This window comes from Cyanistes caeruleus, chromosome 1 (genome assembly GCF_971803275.1).
Source record: "Cyanistes caeruleus chromosome 1, bCyaCae1.hap1.1, whole genome shotgun sequence".
Taxonomy (NCBI): Eukaryota; Metazoa; Chordata; class Aves; order Passeriformes; family Paridae; genus Cyanistes; species Cyanistes caeruleus.
The window spans coordinates 101,101,752-101,116,887 of NC_141701.1; the positions used below are offsets into that span (position 1 = coordinate 101,101,752).

Genomic DNA, 15,136 nt, shown 5'->3' on the forward strand with positions numbered 1-15,136 from the left:
TGTCATGGCTTTCATGAGGTAACCAAGGATTCCAGGCAAGACTCCTTCCCTAGACCTGATGTTTTTGGTGTGAAGAAGCACCCCTGGGAGGGGAGCCATCTCATTCTCTCAGTTGCATGCCTCTAGGTACCAACATATCTGCATGTCTGTTCCTCTGCTTGCTCTGGCTTAGAAAGAAAAGATTTCAGGAATGCCAGACAAGCAAATTCCTCTGCCTGTTTCAAGATTTCCCCTGCAAGGGGATGCTGGAGATGCTGACTGGCAGAGCGTCTGCAAATCCGCTGCCTAAGGTGGGCACATCCAGGGAACGGTCTTTGGCCACTGCATCACAACTTCCTTCTTAAAGGGATTTCAGGTATGTAACTAAGTCTCTTCCTTTTTCTGGCTTTGAGACAGATACATCTGCTTTTCTCTACCTAGGCGTGGACAAAACCGGGGCTCTCTTGGGCCAGAAGCGCAGCACCAACGGGAGCTGCCAATGCTGCACAGAGCTGCAGAAGGTGTGACAGCATGGAGGATGGAGAGTTGACAGCAGTGCTGCCAGCAATGCCTGCAGGGTGCTGTGGCTCACACATCAGCAGTGGGTGACTCCATGTGTAACAAAGTCACACATGTGCTGTGGGAATAATAGGGTTTTATTTCACCCTCTAGGATGCAGTTATGCCTACAGGTGTTCTCATAGCATGATGCTTTGGTAAATGTGAGACAAACAGCAGCTTTTTAAAGCTCTGCTGACAGAGGACAGGCTGACTGTAGAGATGAATTACAACAATTTTACATATGGCAAATATTCACAAAAAACCACCTAGGAAGCAACTCATCAAATTTCATTTGCAATAGTTTGTAAAAGGCCTCAGCTCAAAAGTTGTGTACACAATATGGAACCGCATGTCAGTCAACTGAACTGGAAAAAAAATCCAACAAACCAACCCGAAGTTTTACAAGGTAAGGAAACAGGCAGAAGAAACCTTTTCCTTCAGTAGCTGTTAGCACAGTCAAATTCCAATTCCAGTGGAAAAATTCTGAATGTGTTTTTCTAAAATTTGTATTCATAAAAAAACTCCAAGTGAGCAATTTAATAACTGTAATTCAGAGCTCTAAAAGCCCCAAACAGGCACTAGTATGAAAACAAATAATTACAAAAGACAACAAACAGTATTGCTTGAGGAGGACAGTGGATCTCTCAGTGGAATAATTATCACCACATAACATCAGTCTGTTATTGTTCAGGCAGGCTAATTTTCAGGCTCTTATCTTCTTCTGAATACATTTAGTCCCTCCCCTCCTACAGAACATTTGTGTGTTTCACTCTGCTTATTAAGACTGTAATTGCCCCACACACACAGTTGAAGTCATCCAGTCAAAGTGTGAGTAGAAGTGGAGCAAATGATGGGCCCTGATATCCCACCCCATGCCCCAGCCAGCCCCAGTGCACATCAGCCCACTCCCACCCCAGTTTACCCTTGCGCAGGCACTGGGGTGTGAAAAGGAGCAGTGATTTTGCTGGGATGCTGCAGAGCTCACCTTGCAAGCTCGGTAGAGGTACTTTCTGTCCTGAGTTAGGTTATAGAGAGACAAGAAGGAGTAGCCATTGCCAGCAGTACCATGGCAGATCCCATACCCTTTTCTCAACAAACCTCTCTGCCAGATGACATCGCTGCAATCCATAGCATCTTTCAAGTATTTATCCTCTTTAAAAGTCTATGGGATAAAAACAGAGAATAAACACACATCAATTGAAGTACTAATGAAAACAAAAGGAAGCTGCCCCTGAGAGATGTTTTGCTGTTTGTGAAAAAAATTATTTTGAATTTCAGTAATCCATTCTTCATAGACTTGTCCTTCTTCTCTTACTAAGTTGTTTCTCCCTTTCCTACATAGTAAAAGAACAAACTTTTCAGATTTTTGTTTCCAAAATCAGGACCCCAAAGAAAAAACTCAACTTGAGTTTTGAAGAGTATTTGAAGAGTATGTGGTCCTTTTTTCTTCATTTTCTGTTCCCAAACCAGAATTTGAAAAGTAAAACAGAATACTGGATATCAAATCTAGTCCTAAATTGCTGGTCTGGTCTTTGTGACTAATTCTTCCTGGTTACTCACTGTCTGCCTTCAATTCCATGTCAAAAATGCCCAAGAACACCTCTTTGCATAGCACAGGACTCTTTGTCACAAATACAGGTAGGAACCCTACACTGCCTTTATGAGTACTTGTATATTTATATAGCATATACTCAGAAGCAGTAGTCATTTTGAGCAAAGGAACACTTCTGCAAAGTTTATTGCAACTGAAATGCACTTCAAACATAGAGGGCTCATCCAGAAAGAAGCAAACAAAAGCAAGTAATTTAGCTGATTAACAGCAGGAGGATTCCACTTTTATAAAGCCACTTTGTTGCTAACCTTTGTCACTTGACAGATCAACCAACAAACAAACAAAACCCCAAACCAACAACAACAAACCCTACCAAAATAACCCCAACAAAACAAGCCCTGCACTACTGTAGACTTAGTCCTTTGGAGATGGTAGCCCCTGTCAAACTATTTAATAAGATAATAGAAGCAACTAACATGCAAGATTCCTAAATTCACATGCACGATAAAGGAAGTGCCTCTCTCTGATCAGGGCTTGCCAGCTACTCAGATGTAGCATTTTGAATTAAGGCCTGGCAACAGCACTTCATTTCCAGGACAAGCACTGCTGTCTGTTATCACAAGTCCTATGCCTGGTATGAAATCATGGCCCACAAAAACACGCCAATTTTTTTCTTTCAGTTCTTCAAAAAGCAGAATATAAAGAATAATAGAAAAACATCATACATTTCATCCCCTTAAGCATAGAAAGAGGCCAAAAAGGACACTGCTAATCAGAACTTGGTCCTATCCCTCTCACCACCTGCAAAACATTTTGTGCTGGGGAAAGCATCACACTGACAAAGGAGAGAGGGAAGAAGTGTTAAGTCAATCTCCCTACCACAGTCCAAAGAAAAAGCGACTGCTGTTACATGCAGCAATGTTGTAAGAAATTTGAAGTTCACATTTCAGGTAGGAGCATGAGTAATTGTTCCATAAACCAACCCTGCTTTTCATCAGCCCACCCAGATGCCAACCAGGGAATCTGACAAGGAGGGCTGTCAAAAGCAAGAATCGATTTGCATAAATTTAATTAAATGGCATACTTTCAAATGTCATGCAAATCAGAAGCACACAAGAAGACAGGTAGCAAACCTAGTTAAGAATGGAGAAAGGCCAACAGCAGGCTTGTGGCAGCTCAGCAGTTTTCTTTATGCCCTGGTAGGGGCCTGCGATCTTGGCTCTGATGTTAAGTTCTCAAGAGTTATATCTTAATAAAGGAGTAATTGATGGAAAACATTCTTTGGCAAGGCACATGAACTTACACTCTTGAAAACCAACATAATTGTTAAAACTCTTGGGATGAAGATTCAAAGAATTTAGGTCAATGTTCTCACACCCAGGACTCTGATGCCAAATTGTTTAAATATATGTCTCTTTTCCAAGAAAGCCTAGTAACTGCTAGTGCCCTGAGAAGGAATTTTACCCCTTATTTTCTCTTTAAAATATACCAATGTAAGTGTTCTTAGATTTTTAGGTGTCTAGCTTGCAGTTCTTGTTCAAAAGCCTAGATCTAGAAAGATACTAAATTAAAGTCTTACAAACAAACAGGCCTGCATATAAGACTCTCTGTAAAGACAGAAGTATATGTATGTATATATTTATATATATTAGAGCTTGGTGCTAATTAAACCAAGATTGTGGGTTTGATCCCCACATGGGCCACTCACTTAAGGGCTGGACTCCATGATCCTTGTGGGTCCCCTCCAGCCCAGAATATTCTGTGAATCTGTGAAATCTATGAACACAGAATGATTCACCTTATAAGCTTGCATTAGCATGTGGATGACTCCAGGGGCACCATGGCACCAGTGAACCAGTCTGTCAGTCTCATTGCTCAGTGATGACGGGTAATTCCCAGATCGGAATTTTTTATGACGCACATAGTCAATGCTTGGCTTCACCAGCTCTGTCAGGGTCTCCTGATCCACATTTGCAATTGGCTGAAGAAAACATTAAAATAAACACTGCTAAACACATCAACAGAAGTAGTAAGAAATTGTATATCAACACTTAATTCTACAATCTGTTTTCAAGTATCCTACATACGTGCCCTTGATCCAAATACTGTGAATCACATCCTACAGATTTAATTATTGCCTGCTTATTACACCCTTGTGAAGAATATTTTTTTCAGTCATTGCAGAGACAGAAATTGGGGCACCAAGTTGTTACCTGTCTTACTGGAGGTGACACAGAAAGACTATGGAAGAACTGAGAACAGAGTATGAAGACTCCCTGACCCCTCTTTGTAAGTTAAAATAGGGAGAACAGTTACAGAAGAAAGACAGTTTTGTACATATGGTACTCATAATACACACTTCCAAACATACTGGGTTACACATTCTGTTTTAAAAATAACTATTTCCCAACAAATGAAGGATAGTGTATATAGCTGCATACCTGGCATATACAGATTTATGAAGGTTGAAGTTTTCCATCATAAACATAGCTCCCTGAAGCTATGGGCTATAAATCTGCATTTCCAATTTCAGAAGCAATAGCTACCTCACCAAATATCTAAACATCTTTGTACTACAAACTCATCCTTCAATTGAATTCCTTCAATTGCTCTTAAAAATTTTCTTCCTAGTTTTTTTGCTTAATTTACATCCTTGTCAAATCCTTGTAACTAAAGGTTTAGAAGCCAAGTAACTGTTGTGTCTTCAGTTGATCCTGGTTGGCATTCCCTTCACTACCAGCCCATTTTCCACCATTTTAACTGCAGAGCTCTCTATTTTTACGTAATCTATGTGATTTCTGGAATTTCTGCAAGCTGTGGGAACAACCACAGGCACTGGAGCCTATAGCAGCCTAATAACTGAGCTTATTTTTTTAAATAACTTGTCTTTATTACTGATTCAATATCATACAATTCCACTGTTTCCCACCAGCTCCAGCACATTTGTATTCAACAGGGGAGCACATTCCTACAATTCAAAGTCTGACAGCCAAATGAAAGAAAACTTTCAATAGCTGTATTTTGGGTAACCTGAAGAAACCATAAACCCCTATTTCCCCTAAGCCAGAAAACCTCTGCAAGACTTCTGTCTACCAGGGCCCTCAAGCAGACTCCAGCTCTACACTTTTCTGAGTGGAACAGAAATGTTCATGCTGCTCATCAGAAGTACACCTGAATACAGAGCAGCTTGTCATGAAAAACACCCCAAAGCTAATCAGCCCTCACTCAGAACCCTTCCTATGAGGTAGGGAGGATTCACAGGAATGTTTGTTTTGAGGCTCTTCATTCTGCATGGCACTCCTGCAGAAGAAGGCAAAGAGGATGGGCACCAGCAATAAATGCCTTCAGTCTTGAGCTGTGCAAGGCAAGCCCAGCCCAGCTAGGAAATCCTCAGGAGGTAAATCCAAGAAGAGAAGAGCTCTTGACAAACCTCCTTACCTTGTGCTTCCAAGAAGCTTTGAGTACAAGCGAGTTTTTTGCCCAAGCTGCTGAGGTTCCCAGCACTTACTTCAAACAGTTAAAGAGTAACCTACAGGTGTGTGTCCTGAACCTCTGGCCAAGAGCAATGATATGCAAACAGACACTTTCACTTCAGGGTTAGTAAAAGGACCTTGGAGTAGGGATTTCCTAGCTAGCACTTCAAAATTCCCCCTTTACCTCCTGGATGAGTTATTTAACATGACTAAGCTCTTATTATTCCAGTAGCCTGTAAATAACCCCAGCAATACATGCTTTCTCCAGTTTAAGAAGTGTTTGGACAATGCTCTGGGCACATTGTGTGATTCTTGGGGTGTTCTGTGCAGGGCCAGGAGCTGGACTTGATGATCTTGATGTGTCCTTTCCAATTCAGCATATTCTGTTATTCTATGATATAGGTGTCATACAGGAATTAGCCTCAGTAACCTTCACATCTCAGGTGCAATGTTAAACACCTTTTTTTTCTTATTAAATAACCATTCAACAAACCATATCTTCAATTATTTGATGAAAATACAGCAAAATTCACCCCATTTGGAGTGGGAGGGATGGGGAAAGGATGGGACTCTGATATGCCATCTACTTCTGCAGTGGATGACTCAATTTTGCATGACTCACAATATTTAACATACAGTGAAAAGATGGTAATCTAATGCTGCATAAACAATGGCTTTCTGGTAATTCTTAAAAGCAGCAATTACATGTAAAGGAAAAATAACTAGGATTTTAATATGTAGACAGAATAGCTTCTGCTCAAATCAAAAAGCACTGTGCAATTATTTCTGCTATGAGCCTTAAATAGTAAATGAAGGATAGAGCCTTCAAAGAGCCTTCTTTAAAAGACTAGATGTTCCTCTGAAACTCTAGCACTACCAGGGGAAAAAAAATGGAAGCCAGAAAGTTGAAGGAAGGAGAAGGGGGTGGACCTTCAACCTTGTTGAAGAAAGCAGTAGGCAAAGATAGGAGCACAGTAAATCAGAGCAGTCTAAGGCCCCAGTGGGATGGTCACTGCAGAAAATGGGTGTAGTGAGGTTAAGACACACCCCAGGTAGCAGAGCAGTAGCTACTTCTACAGCAAAGTCAGTTGGTTTAACCACAGCTGCTGGTGGAAGTGGTGTAAGGTAATCCGAAATGCAGCATTTTGGCTAAGCAAGGAATGGCTGAGCACCAAATACCAGCTCAATCACTTCTGCAGAGAACATTGGTACGCAACTGCAGACTGTAAGGATGTACAGTCCTTCCATCTGCCTGAAGAAAACTCATTCTGCATGAGCTGGGAAGGAAATTGATATTTACAAAGATGTACAGACTGGCAGTGGCACCTTCAAAAACCAGAAACAGGTGCAATGAAGTTTTGCAGCTCTATGGCAATCTTCTATAATGAATCTTAAGGCTCTTTCCCCAGGCTGTAGAAGTAAGATATGTAAGTCTGTTTGGAAAAACACCATAATCCTATTGCAAATCTTAGGGCAGGGGAAATTGATCTAAGTGTGGGAAAGAGGAGGTTTACCGAAGGGAGGAATCTCACTAAGGAAAACAGAAAGAGGAAAGCAGGAGTCATAAATACACTAAAGAACATAAGACTTTTGTGTGAGAAATAGGGGAGCTAAGGAAGAAGAAAAACATCTAAATAATAAAAGCATACTGAAGACTAATGTGTGATTAATGATAGTCTTCCAAAAGCACCAAGACAGTGGGGAAAAAAAAATCACTAGAGAAGTGAGGAAGGGAGGCATCAGCAGTGCAATCATTTAAAAATAGCAAAAAAAATTGAAGAGTGATGGATAGTAAGTGAATTTTTAGCTGTTCTAACTGCAGGCACCAGAAGAAGTAAGTATGAAGGTAAGAGAAAGAACTTCACTGTCTTCACTGAGGACAAGAAACTGGACCCTGAAAAGCTGGTGCTCTGAACCACAACTCAAGAGTTAATTCATTCTAATGTGATGATATCCTAGTTACAGTTTTTCATTCTAATGTGATAATATCGTAGTTACAGTTTTCTGTTATCAAAGCCTTACGAAGCACCTCTGCACAGTTCTGTGCTTCAGTCTAACTCCAAATTGTGAGACCCTGATCCAGCACAACACTGCACATGCATGAAAACTGAAGATAAGATCCTCTGATGCAAAACAAAAAAAATCACTGCTACTTCACCCCAGCCAGCGGAAGATGCTCTTACCTGCATGAGCACGTAATAGATCCCAGCCACTCCATGGGCTGCTCCAACATACTGCTTCCTGTGCCACTGGTACAACAGAGGACAACGGTCTGTTTTCCGCTCCTCTTTTGAAAAGTTTTTCCCCGACTCAATAATAGCATCTATTACCTAAGAAAAAGAACACACCCTGATCACCTGTGTTGCTTACTTTGATTCAGAGGGTTTTCTTCTGCATGACTAGATCCACAAGAAACAGTAAGCCACAATACAGTGATAGGAAACAATATTCAATTAATTTGGATTTGAGTGTTGAGGGAGAAAAGGTATTTTCCTTAATGATGAAATCATTTCTATTTTAAGAGTAGAAATTTAATCTATCTATATTTCTAATTACTTCTTTCCACCCCTGCCTCCTCAGGTTCCGGTATCTGCAGAACAGTCATGCATGTTCTCCACATTGAATTCCCTTTCTTTTGACTTAAGATACTTCCACACTTCGACTTAAGGTTTTGGGGTTTTTTTGTAACAATGTCTCAAGTGGCCAAAACTAGTTACATACTGACCTATTTCTGGGCCGGACACAGATCCACCCACACTGGTCTGTCCCAGCCCCAGCTGGGCAGCAGGGAAAGTGGGGAAGAGATTGGACAGACAGAGGAGACTGGGTTCTCAACTCTAGGTCCCTCTTCTCTCCAGCATCCCTGTCTTCAATTGCTTGAAATATGAACGAGAATGATCCCAGTTCAACCTCACTGATACTGTGATGCTGGAGAGAGAAAAATGTCTTACCTCTTTGATAACAGACTGTGGGACAGTGTCTGGACCGATTTCAGTATTCAGGTACAGCAAGGCATACAGGTAACCTGCTCTGCCATAGAGCAGCTCATCTGGAAGTTCAGAATCCGTGCTGACGACAGTCCTTTGGAGTTGCAACAACCTGCATCAGACAAGGATATTGGGGAGAAGGAGTATCTTCTGTGGAAGATGGCTTGTACAGTGCAGACTGGATTGTGCATTGTACAAACCATTGATCCAACCAGAAGCAGAACAAACGGTGAAGCCCCACCACTCCCCTTCAATCAGCCCAGTCCAGCTGGCTGCCAGGTTTACAGGCAGGAGAGGAGCTCTGCATGCCTGCCATCTCGGAGATGGGAAACTCTGAGCTGGAGCCAGGTCAGTATCAGCACAACTGTCAGGATTTTGTGCAGACAGAAACAGATGCAGGGCAGGAGATGAAGAAGCCCAGAGAGCTACTTCAGCAAAGACAGAAACCTCCTGGAGCCTCTGGGAATTTCACCAAAGTGAGGAACACTTAATTGTACGTGTTTAGGAGGGGAAAAAAACCACACAAAAACCCCCAGTATTGCCATTTGTCATTCCCTCTCCTAAGAAAACACATTGTCTCAAACATTTATCACCTCAGTTTTGAAAAGGACACTGCTACAATGCACAAGTGTTTTTCTTGCCTTTAGCAATGAAAAAACAAGAAACAAGAAATGCTGGCCTTCATTTTCTCCACAATGACTCTCTGCTAATACTCTACCAGACTATATTAGCAAGGAGGTGGGGATCAGAGATATGTTTTCTGGCCACTCCCTCCCTGTCTCTTCTTATCTTTTTTGATTAAATTGATAATTAGATGAAACCATGGTGATGATAACATTTTTACATTGGGGGAGGGGCAACAACAATCTGGATTAAGACCAAATTCAATTCCCAGATTCCCCCAGCTGTTATTTCCCAGAAGAAATATTAGCATTAATATCATGCCATAGCAAAACCATTGACCTCAATCATGTGTTTATGCTGTCCCTGCTTAATACTAGGGAAAAGCTACTCAGAAAAAACAGTTTTATATCTCCTTTCTCAGAACTATGCTTTGGATTTAGAATTAAATTATTTTCTTCTAAATTGTCCACTATTAAGTTTTATTGTTGAACTCATACAACTGAACAAGGCAAAAAGTAAAATCACAGATTTTATTTTGACATCTATAATGTACCACTCAGCTGGTGTCAGGTATATATTTGTAAACAAAAACATTATAAAATAAACCATCCAACTAAACTCCTTTCCATTACTCTTCATAGAAATTACTTTCCAAGGAGGGATAACACTAGAAGATTTACTGCTAATCTCATTTTTCTATACTCATGGTTCTTGCCTTACAGCAAACACAGCTTTCTGAGCTGCATTCAAAATAACATGCCCAAGTTTACTGCCAGCTGTAAAAGAAAAAAACCCCAAACCTAACATTCTCTTCAAAACCGAAATACTCATTCAGGAACAGCATCAGAGATTAATCACACTAGGGTTCTAGTCTAGAAAGAGACCAATTACATTTCCAAATGTAAACCAGAATGGAGATGAGGACATAAGCCTCGTTGCAAATTCTGCCAGCCTGAGGTATGCTGCTGGACAGCTAGCAGGTAGACTGTGGTGCTGAATGCAAACCCCACAGGGTTCCAGGGCTTCCAGCCCTTGCTGGCATAGCAAACTGTACCGGCAAAGGCACAGTCAGCTCTCTAATGAAGCCCATCTAAATGGGATTTCTTGAGACATTTGTTCCATTTAGATTACTTTAAAAATGGCTACATTTTTTTCAGGTCACCCATCATATGCCTTTGACCTAATTAAATCCCTTGCCTTTACAAATTTGCTCCTGCAAACGCTTCCTCTTTGTTATATTAAATTTTTGTTACATATCAATCCCATACACCGTGTTTCTGTCTGGCTGCTTCCAGATCCTGCAGCGCACACGTTTTGTAATGAATCTGCAATTAAGAGCCACTCTTTACAGAAAGTATCACATGCTGCACAAGCACTACATATTGCCAATGACAAGCTTGTGGCTTTTGTTAAATGTCACTTCAAATGTGACAAAATCAGAACGTGTGTGCACTACAGATACGCCCAGGACATCCTGTCCTAACAGCGATAGAGGACTCAAGATAACACACTAAAAATGAATCAAGTGCAAGCCAGCTTTAATAAAGATAAAGCCTATTTTGTATTCTTGTACTGAAAACTTGTAATGGGAGAAAGTGCCCATTCTTTAATCCTGTCCTCTAAAATTCTACTTGCAAAAGTTACTGAACCAATGCTTTCTGCAAATGAAGGGCATGACATTTCCCACCATCAGCCACTTACTTGGCAACACATTCTTTAGATTCACTGTCATTTTTCAGTTTGTGGTAAACCACTGCACCCACTGCTAATGGCCCAGCATCACCACAGAGGAAAGTAACTCTTCTGCCATTCAGATTGCGAAGGATTCTCTTCACATAATCAAGAGATCGCTGCAAATGGCTCTGGTTTTTCGTGACACGGTACAGTTGCAGATATAAGAGGGCAATACCTGAAATAAACACATGAAAAAGAGAGAGTTTCACTTACATTTCTTTCTAAGTGTATCATATTCCCCTCTTTGGTGCCTCTGAACCAGTAACTCAAATGTGAGCAGGTATTTTGGCAATAAAAACATGTCAGTCAAGGGTCCTAGCTTATGCAGTGTGAAGTCACTGGGCCACTATTTGGATGACATTTCAATTGGATTGTGGCAAAAATAAAAATTATCAGACTAAAGCCAATAGTAGCATCTCAATTTACAAAAAAAAAATGGAGAAAACTCATGACACAGGCCTCAACCCTCAGCAAACTGTACTGGGTTTGCATAGCCAAGCTTTGGTAGCAGGGGGCTACAGGGGTGGCTTCTGTAAGAAGCTGCTGGAAGGTTTCTCCGTGTCTGGTAGAGCCAATCCCTGGTGGCTCCAAAGGCTGATATGCCACTGGTCAAGGCTGGGTCAATCAGAAATAGTTGTAATGCCTCTGTGATAACAGGTTTAGGAAGAAGAGTTAAAAAAGTTATTTTGCAGTTGTAATTGCAGCCAGAGAAGAGCAGAGTGAGAACATGTGAGAGGAACAACTCTGCAGACATCAAGGTCAATGAAGAAGGAGAGGGAGGAGGAGCTTCAGGCACTGGAGCCGAGATTCCTCTGCAGCCCATAGAGAACCACAGAGATCCACAGAGATCCACCTGCAGCCCACGGAGAAGACTCATGGAGCACACCTAAGAGGAGGCTGTGACCTATTGGAAGGAGGCTATAATCCCTGAGGAGAGCGCACCCAGCACCCTATGCTGGAGCAGCTTGTTGTTGAAGCATTGCACCCCATGGAGGAGTGACCCATGCTGCAGCAGTTTGCAGACAGCTGTTGCTTGTGAGATGGACTCACACTGGAGAAGTTCATGGAGAACTGTCTCCTGCAGGAGGGACCCTGTAGGGGACCAGGGGAATGACTCTTCCCCCTGAGCAGCAGATGAAAACATGGGTGATGAACTGACCATAACAACCATTCCCTGTCTCTCTGTGCTGCTGGGGGAGGATACAGAGCTGGGAAAAAGGGAGAGGTGGGAGGAAGGTGTTTTGAAGGCATTATTTTACTTGTCATTATCCTGCTCTGATTTTACTAGCAATAAATTCAATTAATATCTTTAATCCTAGCCTGCTTTGGCCATGGTATGGTATTCAGTGAGTAATCTCTCCTGATCTTTATCTCAACACATGAAGCCTTTGCTTCTCTTTTATTCTCTTTCCTGTGAGAGACAGGCTTTGTAGGTACTCTGCATTCAGCCAGCATCAACCCACTACACAAAGAAATCACTGAAGATTCAAAAATTTGAGCTAACAAGCACACATGTGACTGAGTAAACTAACTATACAATACTCATCTATTATATGCAAGAAGTGACTTCCTACTTGATTTGTAAAAGAATCTTTTGATGAGTTTCGGGATTCAAGTTGCTAAGTTTTTCACAGCCCCTAAAAGTATTTCACAACAAGATTACAAGCTTGTACAAGCAAAGCTGGTTTGTAAAAGCCAGAAGTCAAACCAGGGCTTGGAGAATGCCAGGAGGTACTATCAAGCTTCACTCCACTAAACTCATTACATAGGTTTCCATTAAAATAAACCAAAACCTTAGAAATAACAACAATGTAGGCTGAAGGAAGCAAAACAAATCCATCTAAGTGGATGTCTATTGGCCAACTGCAAGCATACACATTCAGAAGTAAATCACGTATCTCCAGACAACACTGTAACTCAAACCCATTTCTGAATGGAGAGAGCACTCTCCCAAGCCTCATCCAAAGCCAAGTACACACAAGGCCCACTTAGCTCACAGAGAGGCTACCTCAGTAATACAAGAACAGCAGCACCACAAGAGAGGTACATTCTCAAATTTTCCCTGGGCAGGCTCTGAGCAAGCCTTTCTAGGTAAATCTAAGCAGAAGGCTGCAAAGCTTGGGTAGCCCAGTTCAATATCTGGGAACTTGTGAGCTGTTTACAGGGATTTGTGTAACCCTTTTTTATGCTGCAACAAATGCGTAAATATCTTGGCTTGATCAAAGGGTGTTTAGAAATGTAGCCACGAAGTCCAGTTCATCTAATCCTTCCACCCTTAAAATGGCTCCTCCAAGAGGTCTGGCATGTAAAATAGTACTTGTGTAAGATGGACTCTTACATGTGTCCTATGATTGCTACATGCCAACAGTAGGTCTTCCAAGATTTTAAAGATGTCTCACAAAATGCAAGCCAGTGCTCAAGACCGCACTGCCAACAGGATTTGTCTAGACTTGGTACATAAAAAGCAGAGCAGTTGTTTGCAGCACTACTTTTACCTTCTGATTTGAACACTAACAAAATCCAGCAAAGAGCAGGTTTGGGGAAAAAGTATCTGCATTAAGTATTTTAAAAGCCTGATCATTTAAATACTTTTATTCAGAACCATATCCACAGGAGCCTTAAAAGAAGTTAACAGCTTGGAATAGATGTAGATGGCAATCCTTCTACAGGATGGAAAAATCCCACACTCATTAGACAACGTCACTTGTTCATCTATATTCCTGTTTCAGCTAATGACGGCTGTGTTACTTTTACCTTATGACTCATTTTCAGCATGCTCTGGTTTATCAGCCATAATTTCAGTTGTCAGTCACTGTGTCAGAACACAGCTCCCCGGGAGCCATTCTGTACTGCCAGCATGAGAAAGCCCACCACTGGAGATCTGCACGCACCCAGCAGCCAGTCACTTTCAGACCCTGAAACACGTCTATCTTTTAAGCCTGAGCTGTCTAAAAGTTCCCCACCCATCCACCCACAGGACCATCTGTACCGAAACATCAAGAAGAAAGCAAAGAAATTTTACCCTTTAATTGCCAGATTTTGGCCTAAGGATGGATGAAGGCTGGAGAGCTTTTCCATGCTACTCCTCCCCCAAGACATAGAGATAAAGAGTACATCTCCTCAGGGCACATTTTAAACATGTGGTGCTAAAAGTTTAAGTATGCCTGAAGCTTGAGCTAGAAGAGCAGGAGCAGAATTCTATCCAGCAGGCCTAGATGGACATGTCCTGGCAACTTGAAGCATAGTGACCACATCAGACATGAAAACTGTAGGCTCTGCCTAAAGGATCAGTGTCCTGGTTTCAGCCAGGATATAGTTAATTTTCTTCTCTGTAGCTACAGTGCTGTGGTTTGAATTTAGTGTGAGAATAACACTGAGAGCACATTGATGTTTTAGTTGTTGCTGAGCAGTGCTTACCCTAAGACAAGGACTTTCCAGTTTCCCATGCTCTGCCAGGGAGCAGGTGCACAAGATGCTGGGAGGGACCATGGCCAGGACAACTGACAGGAACTGGCCAAAGGGATATCCCCTACCACAGGACATCATGCTGGGTACATAAACTGGGAGGAGCTGGCTGGAAGCCACCAATCACTGCTCAGGCATGGGCTGGACTTTGGTGAGCAGGTGGTGAGAAAAGCCATTCTGCATCACTCACTTATCTTGTATTTTATCCCTCTCCCCTTTCCATTACAATTGTAATTATTATTGTTGGTTCCATTACTATTATTATTATTTTATTTTACTTTATTTCAATTATTAAACTGTTCTTATCTCAGCCCATGGGTTTTATCTTTTTTTTTTTCAAATCCCCTGTCTATGCAACTATGACAGAGGGGATGTAGGAAGGGCAAGGTGTGAGTGCTCACCTGTGTGATATTTAGTTGCCAGGTGGAGTTAAATTACACAAATTAGAAGGTCTCATTTACATCAGTGATGCAATGCTAAATCAAAAATGGGCCTTAGCAATAACCATCACCTGCACATGCCTAATTTTCTTCATGATCTTCCTAGTCTTGCAACCACACCTCTACACATCTCCTCCTCTACTCCGTGATTAGAAGATTCTGCTACCATTAGAGAACTGCTAACTAGTAGCCTGTTGAATAGAAAAAGGTGAAAAATAACTCATTTTTAAAAGCAAACTTAAAGAAGCAAGAGGTAAGATAAAAGAGCAGCCTTAGGAAATCTACTCCTTTTGCAAAAAAAAGATCTCCATATAGAAAAGCC

General features: G+C 41.5%; 1 protein-coding gene across 2 annotated transcripts in view; it reads right to left on the reverse strand.

Annotated features, from left to right (window-relative positions):
• Window positions 1–15,136, reverse strand: part of LANCL2 (LanC like glutathione S-transferase 2) — a 33,261-nt gene that overhangs the window by 6,662 nt on the left and 11,463 nt on the right. For both annotated transcript variants that reach the window (XM_086845342.1, XM_023919864.2), the window contains exons 3-7: window positions 10,877–11,084; window positions 8,516–8,663; window positions 7,748–7,894; window positions 3,890–4,072; window positions 1,525–1,701 (exon numbers count right to left, since the gene is read on the reverse strand). In XM_086845342.1, the coding sequence (XP_086701468.1) occupies window positions 1,525–1,701; window positions 3,890–4,072; window positions 7,748–7,894; window positions 8,516–8,663; window positions 10,877–11,084 (863 nt within the window). The remainder of the gene's footprint in view (window positions 1–1,524; window positions 1,702–3,889; window positions 4,073–7,747; window positions 7,895–8,515; window positions 8,664–10,876; window positions 11,085–15,136) is intronic.